General features: G+C 50.7%; 1 protein-coding gene across 16 annotated transcripts in view; it reads left to right on the top strand.

Moving 5' to 3' along the window:
• LOC112108532 (zinc finger protein 135-like) overlaps window positions 1–13,188 on the top strand; it is a 361,705-nt gene that overhangs the window by 23,031 nt on the left and 325,486 nt on the right. Inside the window, exon 2 of one of the 16 annotated variants that reach the window (XM_029912184.1) lies at window positions 4,832–4,836. The exons of the other annotated variants lie outside the window; for them this stretch is intronic. Within the exon in view, the coding sequence (XP_029768044.1) occupies window positions 4,832–4,836 (5 nt within the window). The remainder of the gene's footprint in view (window positions 1–4,831; window positions 4,837–13,188) is intronic. 16 annotated transcript variants of the gene reach the window in all.

Genomic DNA, 13,188 nt, shown 5'->3' with positions numbered 1-13,188 from the left:
AGGTGTCTTGACTTCTAGAGGTGGTACATACTTTAACCATTAAACATTTCAGGCATGAGAAGAGAGCTAGGGTGAGAAAACAAAGTACGAGACCAGTAAGCAGGAGGCGGACAAGACCACTTCCCAAGCCCCCTAGGCTAGGGAGCCAGCTCCAGAGGGTATCAAATAGAGTGGGTTCCTGTTCCTGGGCCTTCCACTGATTGAAGGCCTGTTCATAGGACAGGATGTGCTTGTTAATGTCCTCTGTGTTATTTGGGACATATGTGCAGCATTCATTACCGATAAGGGCACATGCTCCGCCCTGGGAGGCCAGGACATAATCCAGGGCCTGGCGATTTTGCAGAGCCAGCAATCGAAGCTGGTACAGCTCGGAGCTTATGCCTTTTTCTATGGCCAGGGTGTCATTGGCAAACTGGGTAAGGAATACAGAGAGCCTTTTATAGAGCTGGGCCAGTCGTCCCATGCCATAGGACGGGAGGAGAATCATACCAAGTCGATCTCCTTCACTAATAGGTTCAGGGGTGGCATATAGAGACCGGCACCATCAGGGACGGCCACTTGGGGCCTGGGGGAGAACTCGCAGAGGAGGGGCCAGAAACCCTAGGTAACAGCTACCATACCAGCGGTTGGGCAGTGTCTTATAGGCGCTGTGGCCACATATATAATACATTCGGCCATTCCCTAACATGGAATTGTTGCCGCTTTTACTTAGGCTTGCCGAGTATTGTGAAAAGGTTCGGAGCATGTCGCCCACCCGGTGACCTGTGGCGTTATACAGGGGCATACTGATGTTAGCATCAGGGGACAGGTAGTATTGGCAGGTACTGTTGCCGGCAAACCACCAGGGAAGGGTGCCGGTGTTGTTTTGCTTAGATTCTTGGTAACATAACAGGCCCACAGGGGATGAGGCTAATTTAATGGCTTGTGGAATGGTGGTAGCATTACTAAATGGCCTCCAGGTGTCATTTCCTAGCAGGCTAAAGGGGGCTTCTATGGTGCAGTTTTGTTTTACCGCTTCATCCCCAAGCTTAGAAGAGTTCCACGCCAGCCAGAGCTGACAGGCGTCGGACCAATTGTGGGGAATGGCTCTCCAGGGTAGCCCTGCCGAATGGTGAGGGATTTGGGAACATATCCAACAATTGGAGAGATTGAATTCCCGGGCAAAGGCAACCTTCAGGGCCTCATACGTGTTTGTTTCCAAGTTGTTAGGGATTCCTCCCCATCCCGCATGTGCTTGGGGGGAAACGGGAGTTAACAAGAGGAATGCTCCCATGGCACAAAGCAGCATGGTGGCAGACCTTGGACCTGAACCCATGCTGCAATTACAATTCTCCAAATGCCCACAAAAGAATAATTACCAACAGCAGACAGATTAGAAACAAAAGGGACCAGGCCAATAGGTTAGGCTGGCCACCTGAAAACAAACACAACCAATGCTCAGAGTTCTCGCGGAGAGTGCGCTGCGACTGTCCAAAGGGAGCACAAGGCATTCCCAGCAAACCTTATTGTCGCTTAAATAACAGTTTAAGTCCCAGATCGTCGCTGGAAGTTTTTTCAGCAGGCTGGACGGTCCACTGTTCAGGAGCGGGCACTTCTTTCACATGGGAGTGATGAATCCAGTTCTTGTGTCCTTCGACCTTTGCTGCTGTATGGGAAACCAACAGGACGGTGTGGGGTCCCTTCCACCGCTCTTGGAGAGGCTCATCCTTCCAAGTCCGAACGAGTACGGAATCGCCTGGCTGCAAGGAGTGGATCGGGGCATCCAGCGGAAGAGGCTGTGAATCTTTGGTGTACCTGTGGAGAGAAGAAAGAACAGCAGACAGAGAGCACATGTGCTGAGATAAGAAACTGTACCCCATTTCTCACTCCCCTGCCAGGACCAGTGTACCGTTCATAGGCCATGCCCTTCCAAACATAATCTCGAAGGGACTGAGCCCTAATCTGCCCTTAGGGAGAGCGTGGACGCGGAGCAAAACGAGGGGCAAAGCATCAGGCCATCGAAGAGAAGCCTCCTGACAGACCTTTGAGAGGTGTCGCTTAAGAGTCTGATTTGTACGCTCCACTACCCCACTGGCCTGCGGTCACCATGGCGTGTGGAGCTTCCAGGGGATCTGTAGGGCATCCGATAGCTTTTGAACGACTTGTGACGTGAAGTGTGTTCCATTGTCAGATTCCATACAGTGGGGGAGCCCGAAGCGGGGAATGATCTCCTTGACAAATTTGAGGGCCACCGTTTTGGCAGTGTTGTTAGGGCATGGGAAGGCTTCGGGCCATCCGCTGAATCGATCCACCAAGACGAGGAGGTATCTGAACCCTTGGGTCCGGGGGAACTCAGTAAAATCTATTTGCCAAACCAATCCCGGGCCTGGGGTAGGTTCCAGAGTGGCTGGTGGCACTGACACTCCCGGTCGAGGGTTATTCTTTTGGCAGAGCAGACATTCAGCCTGTACCTGGGATGCTATGAGTCTAAGTCCAGAGGTTAGAAAATATTTACTCATAAGCTGGGTAAGAGCCTCCCTGCCAGCGTGGGTGGTTTGATGCAACTGCTGCAGCACCGGCCGGATCAGGCCCTTCGGTAGGAGGATTTTTCCTTCCGTGGCGTGGAGCCATCCCTCCTTTTTCTGGAGACCGAGCTTGTCGGCCAGTTTTCTTTCATCATGGGAGTACTGAGGGGCTGCAAGCTCACCTACTGATGGGATGAGAGCATGCATATGGGCATCTTCAGCTTCCAGTGGTTCCAGGGTAGCAGCTCGCTTGGCCTCCCTATCTGCCCTGGCATTACCCCTAGCCACATCTTGATCTTCCCTTTGATGAGCCTTACAGTGTACCACCGCCACTGCCGAGGGGAGTTGTACAGCTTCCAGGAGCCGGAGAATCTGGGGTCCATGCTTGACCGGAGAGCCTTGGGCTGTCAGCATTCCTCTCTGCTTCCACAGACCTGCACGAGCATGTAGCACTCCAAAAGCATATCTGGAATCAGTAAAAATGTTAACTCTTTTCCCTTTTGACAGTTCAAGTGCACGGGTTAAGGCTACCAATTCAGCCAGCTGGGCTGATGTCCCAGCAGGCAAACCCTCTGCTTCCACGGTTTCGTGGAGAGTTACAACAGCATATCCCGCCCTCCTTTGCCCGTTTATGACTGTACTACTGCCATCGGTATACCACTCATAATCAGCATTCGGGAGCGGTTGATCTTTTAAGTCCGGGCGGCTGGAGTATTGGGTGTCTATGATATCCAAACAGTCACGTTCCTGCTCCTCTGTCTCCGGCAACAGGGTGGCTGGGTTGAGGGAGGGGCAGGTCTGTAGGGTAACTTCAGGATTTTCTAAAAGTTTGGCCTGATACCAGGCTACCCGAGCCTGGGTAAGCCAGAGACCACCCTTTGTGTCCAGCAGGGCTTGGACCATATGGGGAGTATACACTTGCACAATTCCCCCCAGTGTCAGTTTTTCAGCTTCCCCAAGCACTAGGGCAGTGGCTGCGACTGCCCGTAAACATGCCGGCCACCCCTGGGCAACTTGATCCAGTTGTTTGGAAAAGTAGGCCACGGGATGTTTCCAGGTGCCTAATAACTGAGTAAGCACTCCCAGGGCCACTCCTTTTCGTTCATGTACGTACAGTTGAAATGGCTTAGAGAGGTCTGGCAGACCCAGGGCTGGGGCTTCCATCAGTTTCCTTTTTAAAACCTTAAATGCCTTTTCGGCTTCTGAGGACCAGTGAAAGGGGTTGTGATCCGCTCCCTTAATGCATTCGTACAAGGGTTTAGCCCACAGTCCAAACTCTGGGATCCATATTCTGCAGAAGCCTGCCATACCCAGAAACGCCCTAAGCCATTTATGATTGCTTGGGATAGGAACTTGGCAGATAGCTTCCTTCCTTTCGTTTGAAAGCTGACGCTCCCCCTGCCTTATGTGAAATCCTAAGTATTGTACTTCTGGGAGGGCAATTTGAGCCTTACTCCGTGCTACTCGATATTCTCGGAGTCCAACAAAGTTCAGGAGGCTCACAGTGGCTTTAAGGCAAAGGGTTAGACCCACAGCGGCAATTAACAAGTCATCTACATATTGCAGGAGGAGGACCTTGTCTTCATTGTCCCACTCCTCCAAATCTCTGGCCAGGGCCTGGCCAAAAAGGGTGGGGGAATTTTTAAATCCCTGGGCCAACACTGTCCAGCAAATCTGCTTTTTAACCCTCCTTTTGTCCTCCCACTCAAAGGAGAAAATCTCCTGAGATTGGGTGTCGACTGGAATCGTGAAGAAAGCGTCTTTTAAATCTAGGACCGAAAAATGGGTATACTGCCCCCATATAGAGGCCAGCAAGGTATATGGGTTTGGGACAAGGGGGTGCAGAGTCTTAACCCGCTCATTAACCGCCCTCAGGTCCTGGACCAGCCGATATGTGCCATTGGGCTTTCGTACAGGCAAGATGGGAGTGTTCCAAGCTGACTGGCATTCTCAAAGTACCCCATACTTTAGGAACTGGTCTATAGTCTCCTGCAGTCCCTCTCTGGCTTCCCTTTTGATCGGATACTGCCGGATTCACACCAGGCCTTTTCCTGGCAAGAGCTGAACATAAACAGGAGTTTGATGGGCTGCCTTTCCTGGGACCCCAGACACCCATACCAGAGGATATACCTGGTCCTCCCACTGGCTTCACTCTGGGGCTTGCATGGCTGAGGGCTCAATTGCAAGGGTCATTATCCAGGCATTCTCAGGGGGTAAAGTAAGGGTTACTTCATCTTGGGTGAAATGCAGGGTGGCGCCTAAGTGACAAAGCAGGTCCCGTCCCAGTAGAGGCATTGGACAATCGGGGAGGTAGACCAGTTTGTGAGATAGAGTTCTGTTTCCCAAAGCGCATTCCACTGGGGCATACACTGGACAGTTGGTTCCTTTCCCTGTGGCACCCACCATGGTGAGGGACTCTGCCACCGGCAGCTGAAGGGGTTGGTTTACGGCGGTTCGTGCCGCCCCAGAGTCTACCAAAAAGTCTATTTCAGAATTTCCCACCTGCATTTTTACTCGGGGTTTCAGGGGCAGAATGGTCCGTCTCCCCTGACACCCCTATTCGTGATCCTCCGCCGCCATCATAGGGGCGCTATCCCTCTCGGGGCAGTCATTTTTCCAGTGTCCCGCCTGCCGGCATAAAGCACACTGATTGCGACCCAGACGCCTTTCCTGCGGGCCAAGGCGCCCGAGTCCACGGCCCCTTACTCCCCGGACCCTGCCACCTTCCCGTGGCCTTTCCTTAGTGCCGGCCTGCACTGCCGCTACCATCATTTTAACTTGCCTCTTTTCTTTTTCTCCCTCTCTAAGGGTATAAGCCCTATTTGCAGTTTCCAGGATCTGTGCCATGGACATGCCCATTAAATCCTCCTTTTTCTGTAGTTTCCTTTTAATGTCAGGGGCCACACGGCTGGTAAAAATACCCTTTATAATTTCCTCAGTTGCTTGATCATCGGGATTTGCATTAGTATTTTGTCAGATAGTGTCCCTAATACGCTGCAGAAAAGCAACTGGACTTTCCTTTGGCTCCTGTATTAGCTCATACGGCCTGGCCCAATTGTTGTGTCGGACAGACGAATGGCAGAGACCATGTAAAAGCAGTTCTTTGTAGGAGGTGAGACGGGTTTGGCCCACAGGGTCATTAGGGTTCCACCTGGGATCTGCTAGGGGGACCATGTCCATGGGCACCGGGACGTGATTTGGATCCAGGTCATGTCTCCGCTGTGCCTCCTCCCTTTCTTTGGACATAACCTGATTCCGCTCCACCTCAGACAACAGGGTCCTCATGAGGATATTACAGTCATCCCAGTCAGGCTTGTGGCTGGCCAGACACCCTTCAAAAACTGAGATAAACTTGCTTGGGTTCGTGGAGAATTCCCCTGCCTGTGCCTTAAAGGCTGCTAGGTCGACTGGGTTAAAAGGCACATGGGTGTAAACCTGCATAGTAGTGGCCTGATTCCTATCCGAGCCATGTCTGGACACCACAGTCTCGGTGATCAACGGATAAAATCCCAACGAGAGGGCCATTTCTGGAACCCGAGACACCCTTTCTTTATATGGTGGGGGTGTTATAGCCGAAGGGGACACCGGACGTGTCATTACAGCTGTGGGGGGGTTCTGGGGACTAACAGTAGCTACTACCGAACCTGTCGGAGTCAAATTACACTTTTGCAAAATATCTGTTCTATTTCGTAAAGCCATAAACAATTGCGCATGCATATGTTCATTCCATTTACCCGTTCGCTGACAAAACAGGAGTAATTGAAGGATCGTGTTATAATTAAGTGATCCTTCCGGTGGCCACCTTTCCTGGTCCTCTAGCTGATATTGAGGCCAGTCTACTGTACAGAACTTTTTTAATCTACTTTTAGTTATTGGATTTGCATCAAACACTTTCCAATTTGCTAGAATGCATTCTAAGGGCGTACACCATGCCCTGCCTGTTGTACTCTGTCCCTGCCCCATGGCCTAGGGTGACACTGGGCGTCCCCAGGTCCTAACAGGCAAAAGTCCACACCACCGGACTGTTCCTACCTTATCCAAGGGACCGGTTCCTCACCGTCGCCCACAACCGCTTCTCCACTATCCGAGCGCGTTGCACCATTGTGCCCTCCGGGGTCGATCAAACCGCGTCTCCGCCGAGGCCCCCGATGAAGTCACCGGTGTGCGCTGGGCGTTGGTCGTCGCTGCAATCCGTCGGCCGCCGGGAGGGATCCGGGCAAGGCTAAATTTCAGCCTTGAGCCCACCCAGGGACGCCAAAACTGTTGCCGGCACAGAGGGCCCGAGGGGGCAACAGCGGGGTCCGTTGCCCGGTGTGCTTCGCGCCAATGAACACACCAAGGTGGAGAAGCAGACAAAGTTTATTCAAGAGCTCTGAATAGGCACTAGGAGACCAGCATGTCTCAAATCAAGCGCACTGATACAAGCAGTTTTTCCCTTTTTATTCTTTTCTTCCTCCCCCCCTTTCTTCCCTACCCCCTCTGCAGCAGTTACATTAAACGACCTTGGCTGTGCAGCTTGTTCGCACTGTTCCTTTCTGCAAGTAATCTTGTCCTTCAGCTAGAAGCATGTAGGTTCCCCTTATCACTACCGCTTCCCAGCTGCTGGCCTGTGAGGTTAGTAAAGTTTAACATGCAGGGGCTTTGGTTCACTTTGGCCTAGAGCGGGGGGGCTTCATCGACTCTCGTGGTCTTCCAACCCCCCGAGTTACCGAGGGTGATGCCTAGTGACACCAACACCCTGATGGTACAAATAGTCCACCAGTCTTCCATATCCAGGCTGGGATTCCTTCTTTCCCAACTGGGACCCCCTCCCAAGCTCAGTCCTTTGTTTTCCAGATGTCTTTCCAGGTGTTGAGTTGTGGGGGGAGTGAGGCCAAATGATGATGTCACTTCCCCCTTTTATAGCTTCTTCCATGTGGAGGGAACTTCATTGTTCCAAGCAAAGTCCCCAGCACAGTTTGTTGAAAAGTATAGGCATAAGATGGAGTCCAGTATCACATGATCTAGTCACATGCCCTTGCATGCTTCAATGAGTCATAGCAGCCATTATTCATACATTGGCTGCCACATCCACAGGAAAATTCCTCAGGTGAAGATAAGCTTCTTCCATGGCCCATTATGTTCATTGGTGGGGCATTAACTATAGACTATTCACAATGTGCTGGCTAGGCTGGATGTAAACTACTTTGTGGGAGTTACCAAAAGAGCAAATACCTTTGAAATACAGACACATACTTAATATTCATAACTTCAGATGCAAAAATGATACATACACAGAAATAGAATAATCATATTCAGCGAATGATAACTTTTCCATTGACACCTCACATAACATATTTGTACAAGATACATCATAATTATATCATAATCATATCACCATGGTGAAAATGGGAGTTCCAGGGCGTTGCTTTGGGGTACAGAATGTCACACAAGGACAGTATCTCTTGTCACTGGGTCTTCTGAAACTCTTGGAGGGTTTTCTGCAACTCCTTTTGCTGTTCTGCTACCCAGCACATCAGTTTCTCCATGCTGCCTGGTCTGGCACACCTTCTCATCAGCTCCCCTCTCTAGTCTTTCTCCTTCACCACAGGGTGCAACATACTGGGCAAGCCCCTTCTTGTAATGGGGCCAGGTTCCCTCATCCTGCACTGCTTGTTGGTAACAGCCCTCACACGCTCCTGTGGCAAGGTCAACACCATGTTCTTTATTTACAATGTGCCATACAAGTGCTTGTCACCCACAACATAAGGCTTTTACCATCCCTCCAGACACTGGATGCCAGGGAGTGTGGTGGAGTGGGAGGAAATCTCATCTCTTTGGGTATGTCTACACTGGAGGAGTTACAGCACCGGCAGTTACAGCGCCACTCAGAGAGCACTGAAGGGAAACCACTGTTGTGTGTGCACACTGTCAGCTGTCTGCGCAATAGCATGTTCACATTTGCGGCACTTGAAGCGGTATTCGGAGCAGTGCACTCTGGGCAGCTATCCCATAGAGCACCTCTTTCTCTTCTGCTGCTAAGAGTTGTGGGAAGGTGGAGGGGGTCACGGGGCATCCTGGGTCCTGTCCCAATCCCCCGTGATGCATTGCTTCACGTCCCAGCAATCCTTTGTGCTTCTGTCCACATTTGGCACCATCTTTCAATGGTTTGTGTACTGCGCGCTCTGCCTCTTCGGGCTGCAGGAATGGATCCTGCACTGTTGACCAATATGCTGCTTACTCTGACTAACACGTCACGAGTGGCAGTGGAGTTAGTCCTTAAACTACAAAGGCAAGAGGAGTGTGACATTGTTTTTGCCACACATAGTAGCTACAACACAAGATTGCTTGTGGCATTCACGAAGGTGCTGACCACAGTGGAATGCTGCTTTTGGGCTCGAGAAACAAGCACTGTGTTTTGGGATCATATCGTGATGCACATCTGGGATGACGAGCAGTGGCTGCAGAACTTTCGGATGAGGAAAACCACATTCATGGGACTGTGTGATGAGCTCGCCCCTGCCCTGCGGCGCAAGGACACGAGAATGAGAGCTGCCCTGTTGTTGAAGAAGTGCGTGGCGATTGCACTGTGGAAGCTGGCTACTCCAGACTGCTACTGATCGGTCACTAACCAGTTCGGAATGGGAAAGTTGACCGTTGGTCTCATGTTGACAGAAGTGTGCAGGGCCATTAAGCGCATCCTGCTCCAAAAGACCATGACTCTGGGCAATGTGTGTGACATTGTGGATGGCTTTGCACAAATGGGCTTCCCTAACTGCGGAGGGGCGATAGATGGCATGCATATTCCAATTCTGGCATCAGACCATATAACCACCAAGTACATTAATCGGAAGGGGTATTTCTCAATGGTTCTCCAGGCGCTTGTGGATCACCATGGGCATTTCACGGACCTTAACGCAGGCTGGTCCGGAAAGGTGTATGACGCATGCATCTTTCAGAACACTGGCCTGTTCAGGAAGCTGCAAGCAGGGACTTTCTTCCCAGACCAGAAGATCACCATAGGGGAAGTTGAAATGCCCATTGTGATCCTGGGAGACCCTGCCTACCCCTTAATGCTGTGGCTCATGAAGCCATACACGGGGCACCTTGACAGCAGCAAGGAGCGGTTTAACAACAGGCTGAGCAACTGCAGAATGACTGTTGAGTGTGCTTTTGGTCGTTTAAAGGCCTGCTGGCACTGCCTATATGGGAGGCTGGACCTTGCCGATGACAATATTCCTATGCTTATAGCCGCGTGCTGTACGCTCCATAATATTTGTGAAGAGCAGGGTAAAAGCATCACTCAGGGCTGGATCACTGAGGCTCAGTGCCTGGAGGCTGAAATTGAACAGCCAGAGACCAGGAATATTAGAGGGGTGCAGCGTAGGGCAATAAGGATCAGGGATGCCTTGAGGCAGCAATTTGAAGCTGAAAGCCACTAATATTTGTTGCTATGCTCGGGAGCACAGTGCTTGTAATGCTAGGAGGTGATTGTGATTGATGCAGACGATGCACTATGAAAGTGTAAGAAAATTGCCTGTTGCTTTGCAGGTCTCTGTTTGCTTTCAGGTAATGGAATAAAGATTGCTTTCAAACCAAAACAATTTTTTTATTAAAAAACAACAACCGGAGGAGAGAGACAAACAAAAAAACACATCAGCACTGAAGGGGATGGGGGAAGGGAGGATCCCAGGAGGAGGTGGGGTTCCGGAACGGTTAAAGATTTATGTATGTCCAGGTATCATATCCAACCTTCTCCTTTGGAGTACAATGCAGCGGGTACTGTACTTCAGCTAAACTGCAGAGGGATGGGTGTTGAATGCAGTGGGTACTGGGAGTCTGCAGGGCTGGACTGTGATGGGGCAGGAGTGGAATGCAGTGGTTACAGACTGGAGCCAGGAGGTTGATAACAGTGTGTTGGCGGTGTCTGGGAGGTGCATGGAAAAGAGTTTTGCAACAGTGGCTGCAGGGGAGGGTGGGCGTGGAGCCGCTCAGTTTGCAGTGCTAGTAGCACCTGGAGCATGTCTGCTTGGTGCTCCGTAACATTTAAGAGCTGCTCCATGGTTTCATTCTGGCACGCCGTGTTCTCCTTTCGGTCTCTCTTCTCGCTGTCCAGCCACTCCTTCAATTCTTGTTTTTTGGCCACAGAGTGCATCATAAAATCACACAGAAAGTCCTCCTTAGTTCTTCTTGGCCACTTTCTAATTCTGTGCAGCCGTTCAGCCGCCGATAACAAAGAGGGAGGCTGGACTCCCAGGTCATATCTGTGAAGTTTAAATACAACATTTTACAGAAGCAGTATCGTTAGCAACACACAGACCACTGATTTAAAACACAGCCAGTACTCACACACCTGTCACTAACTGACTGACCCCAGGCAAGCACACATGAGCCACAAGACTCCCAAAATGGTGAGTAACCACAGGGGCAGCCCAAGACTCTCAAAATGGTGAGTAACCACAGGGGCAGGGGAAATCAGTGTTCCAGGACTCTACTGTACACGGCACATGGCTCTTGGAGAGAGCCAGCACTGTAGGGGGGGCCTTATAATCATTACTGTCCCCACATTTTCCACAGGCTGTGTTCATTATGGAAGATATCTCGCTGCTGAGGGTGAGCAGGGAATCAAGGGAGGGTCTTCTCCAAGACTACAGCTTCCACCCTGGCTCTTATGCGGCTCGCCTGTGTGCAGCAATGTCCCCCCTCCCCTCCCAGTGATGGCACATTGGCATGGGAAAGTTACCCTTAATGGGGCAAGAAACAAAGCAGCTCTGCCAAAGAACCTGAAGCAGCGGATTGCCCAGTATCTCCATGACAGTTTCCTGGAGATCTCTGAGGCAGATTCCCGTGAAGTGAGGGAGTCAATCAACACCCTGTTCTGCCACTCAGACTAGGCATGTGGTGGTACATGCATCATACAGACACAAGCCTGCTTTCTGCAACCCTCCTGCCCCCAACAACTCGCTTCAGCGATTCCCAAAATCAAAGCCACTTACCAGGTGTCTCCTCTCCTGTTTGTGCTTCACCAAGCTCCGACCGCTGTGACTGGCTAGCCTGCTCCGGGGTAGAGAAGAGCTCCTGGTTGCATGCATCTCTGACCTCCAAGTCATCCTCTGCCTCTGGATCCCCCTCCACATCCTCATGCAAGATTTCCTCCTCCTGGCTTGGTCCACTCTTGACTGGCATGCGAGCCACTGAAGTATCCACTTTGGCCTTCGCAGTGGAGGTGGGGTTGCCACTGAGTATCATGTCCAGCTCCTTGTAGAACCGGCAGCTCGTGGGTGCAGCCTTGCGATAGGCGTTCCGCAGCTCCTTCACTTTGACCCTGCACTGCAGTGTGTCCCGGTCATGGCCCCTTTCTGTCATGCATCGTTAAATCTGTCCGTAAGTATCATAATTCCTACAGCTGGAGCACAGCTAGGACTGGACAGCCTCCTCTCCCCAAATGCTGATGAGGTCCAGCAGCTCGGCATTGCTCCAAGTGGAGGATCGCCTGGTGCATGGAGCAGGCCTGGCCACCTGGAAAGAGGTGCTGAGACCACTGCACACATCACCAAGGAAACAGGAAGAGGACTTTCAAAATTCCCAAGGAATTAAGGGGTGGCGATGATGGTTGGTTACCTGAGGGCAGGGCAGTAAAGTTCAAACCGATGACCAGAGAGGTGAGAACAGGCATTGTACGACACCTCCCGGAGGCCAATTGCAGTGCTGTAATCGACCAGGGTGTCTACCCCCAGCGCAGAAAGCTGTATGCCTCTCGTCAGGGTGGTTTTTTACAGCACTGCAACTGCGCAGTTTCTGCGCACTAAGTGGCTTGGCAGTGTGTACACCTTGGGAGTTACAATGCAGAAAGCTGCTTTATGGCACAGAAACTTGTCAGTGTAGACAAGGCCTTTAAGATCATGGGCTTCTCTGGCCCTTCATTCCAGTCTTTCCCTCTTGTCTTTTCATGCCTCTTTTAACTGTCCTCATCTGAAGAGATGAATAATCGTCTTGTTATTTGGTTAATCTATTGGTGCTTAGGCAACTATCTCCTTAATTTGGCCTATGTGGGGTTGCTTACAAAATGCACAGGATTGTGAGTCAGCCTTTGGCTTCTCACACTCTATCACAGCATGGCGTAATCAAAGTATTTGTGAAGGAGACTTGGTATTAGTGTTACTTTCTGTAAAAAAGCTCAACATGCAATACTAATGGGAGGGACCTATTGAGGTTGTGGAAAGAGTGAATGAAGTCATGGTGTACTGAAATGCCACAGCAAGTTTCCCCCCAGTCTATGCACATAAATAGGCTTAAAATCTATCCCAGTAGAGACACCATTGTGAATACAATTTGTTTTGCTGAGACAACATACCTTATTGATTTGATAGCTGAATGCCATGACGACTCACTATTTGAGAGCACTGAGAAATGTGAAGAGCTTACACAGACTAAAAGGGTAGAAATTTTGGCTGTGCTGCTAAGCCACAAGCAGGTATTCTCTGGCATGCCTGGGATGATCCATAGTATTGACACTGTGGCAGTGCAGCCCACCCCCTGGTAGGCGAGACCAAACCATTGGAAAGGTGCAGGAGCAAATTCTTAAAGAAATATAGTCTGCTGGATATCGGGATAAATAAAGAGTCTGACAGTTCCTGGGCCTCTCCTCTTGTGTTGGTACCTAAAAAAAAGATAAGACCAAAAGGTTTTGTGTTGAATATAGAAA

The sequence above is a fragment of the Terrapene carolina genome, unplaced genomic scaffold (assembly GCF_002925995.2).
Source record: "Terrapene carolina triunguis isolate 2854851 unplaced genomic scaffold, T_m_triunguis-2.0 Scaffold192, whole genome shotgun sequence".
In the NCBI taxonomy this organism is placed as follows: domain Eukaryota; kingdom Metazoa; phylum Chordata; order Testudines; family Emydidae; genus Terrapene; species Terrapene triunguis.
Note: the sequence above shows the minus strand (reverse complement) of the source record. Positions and strands in the feature narration are given on the sequence as shown.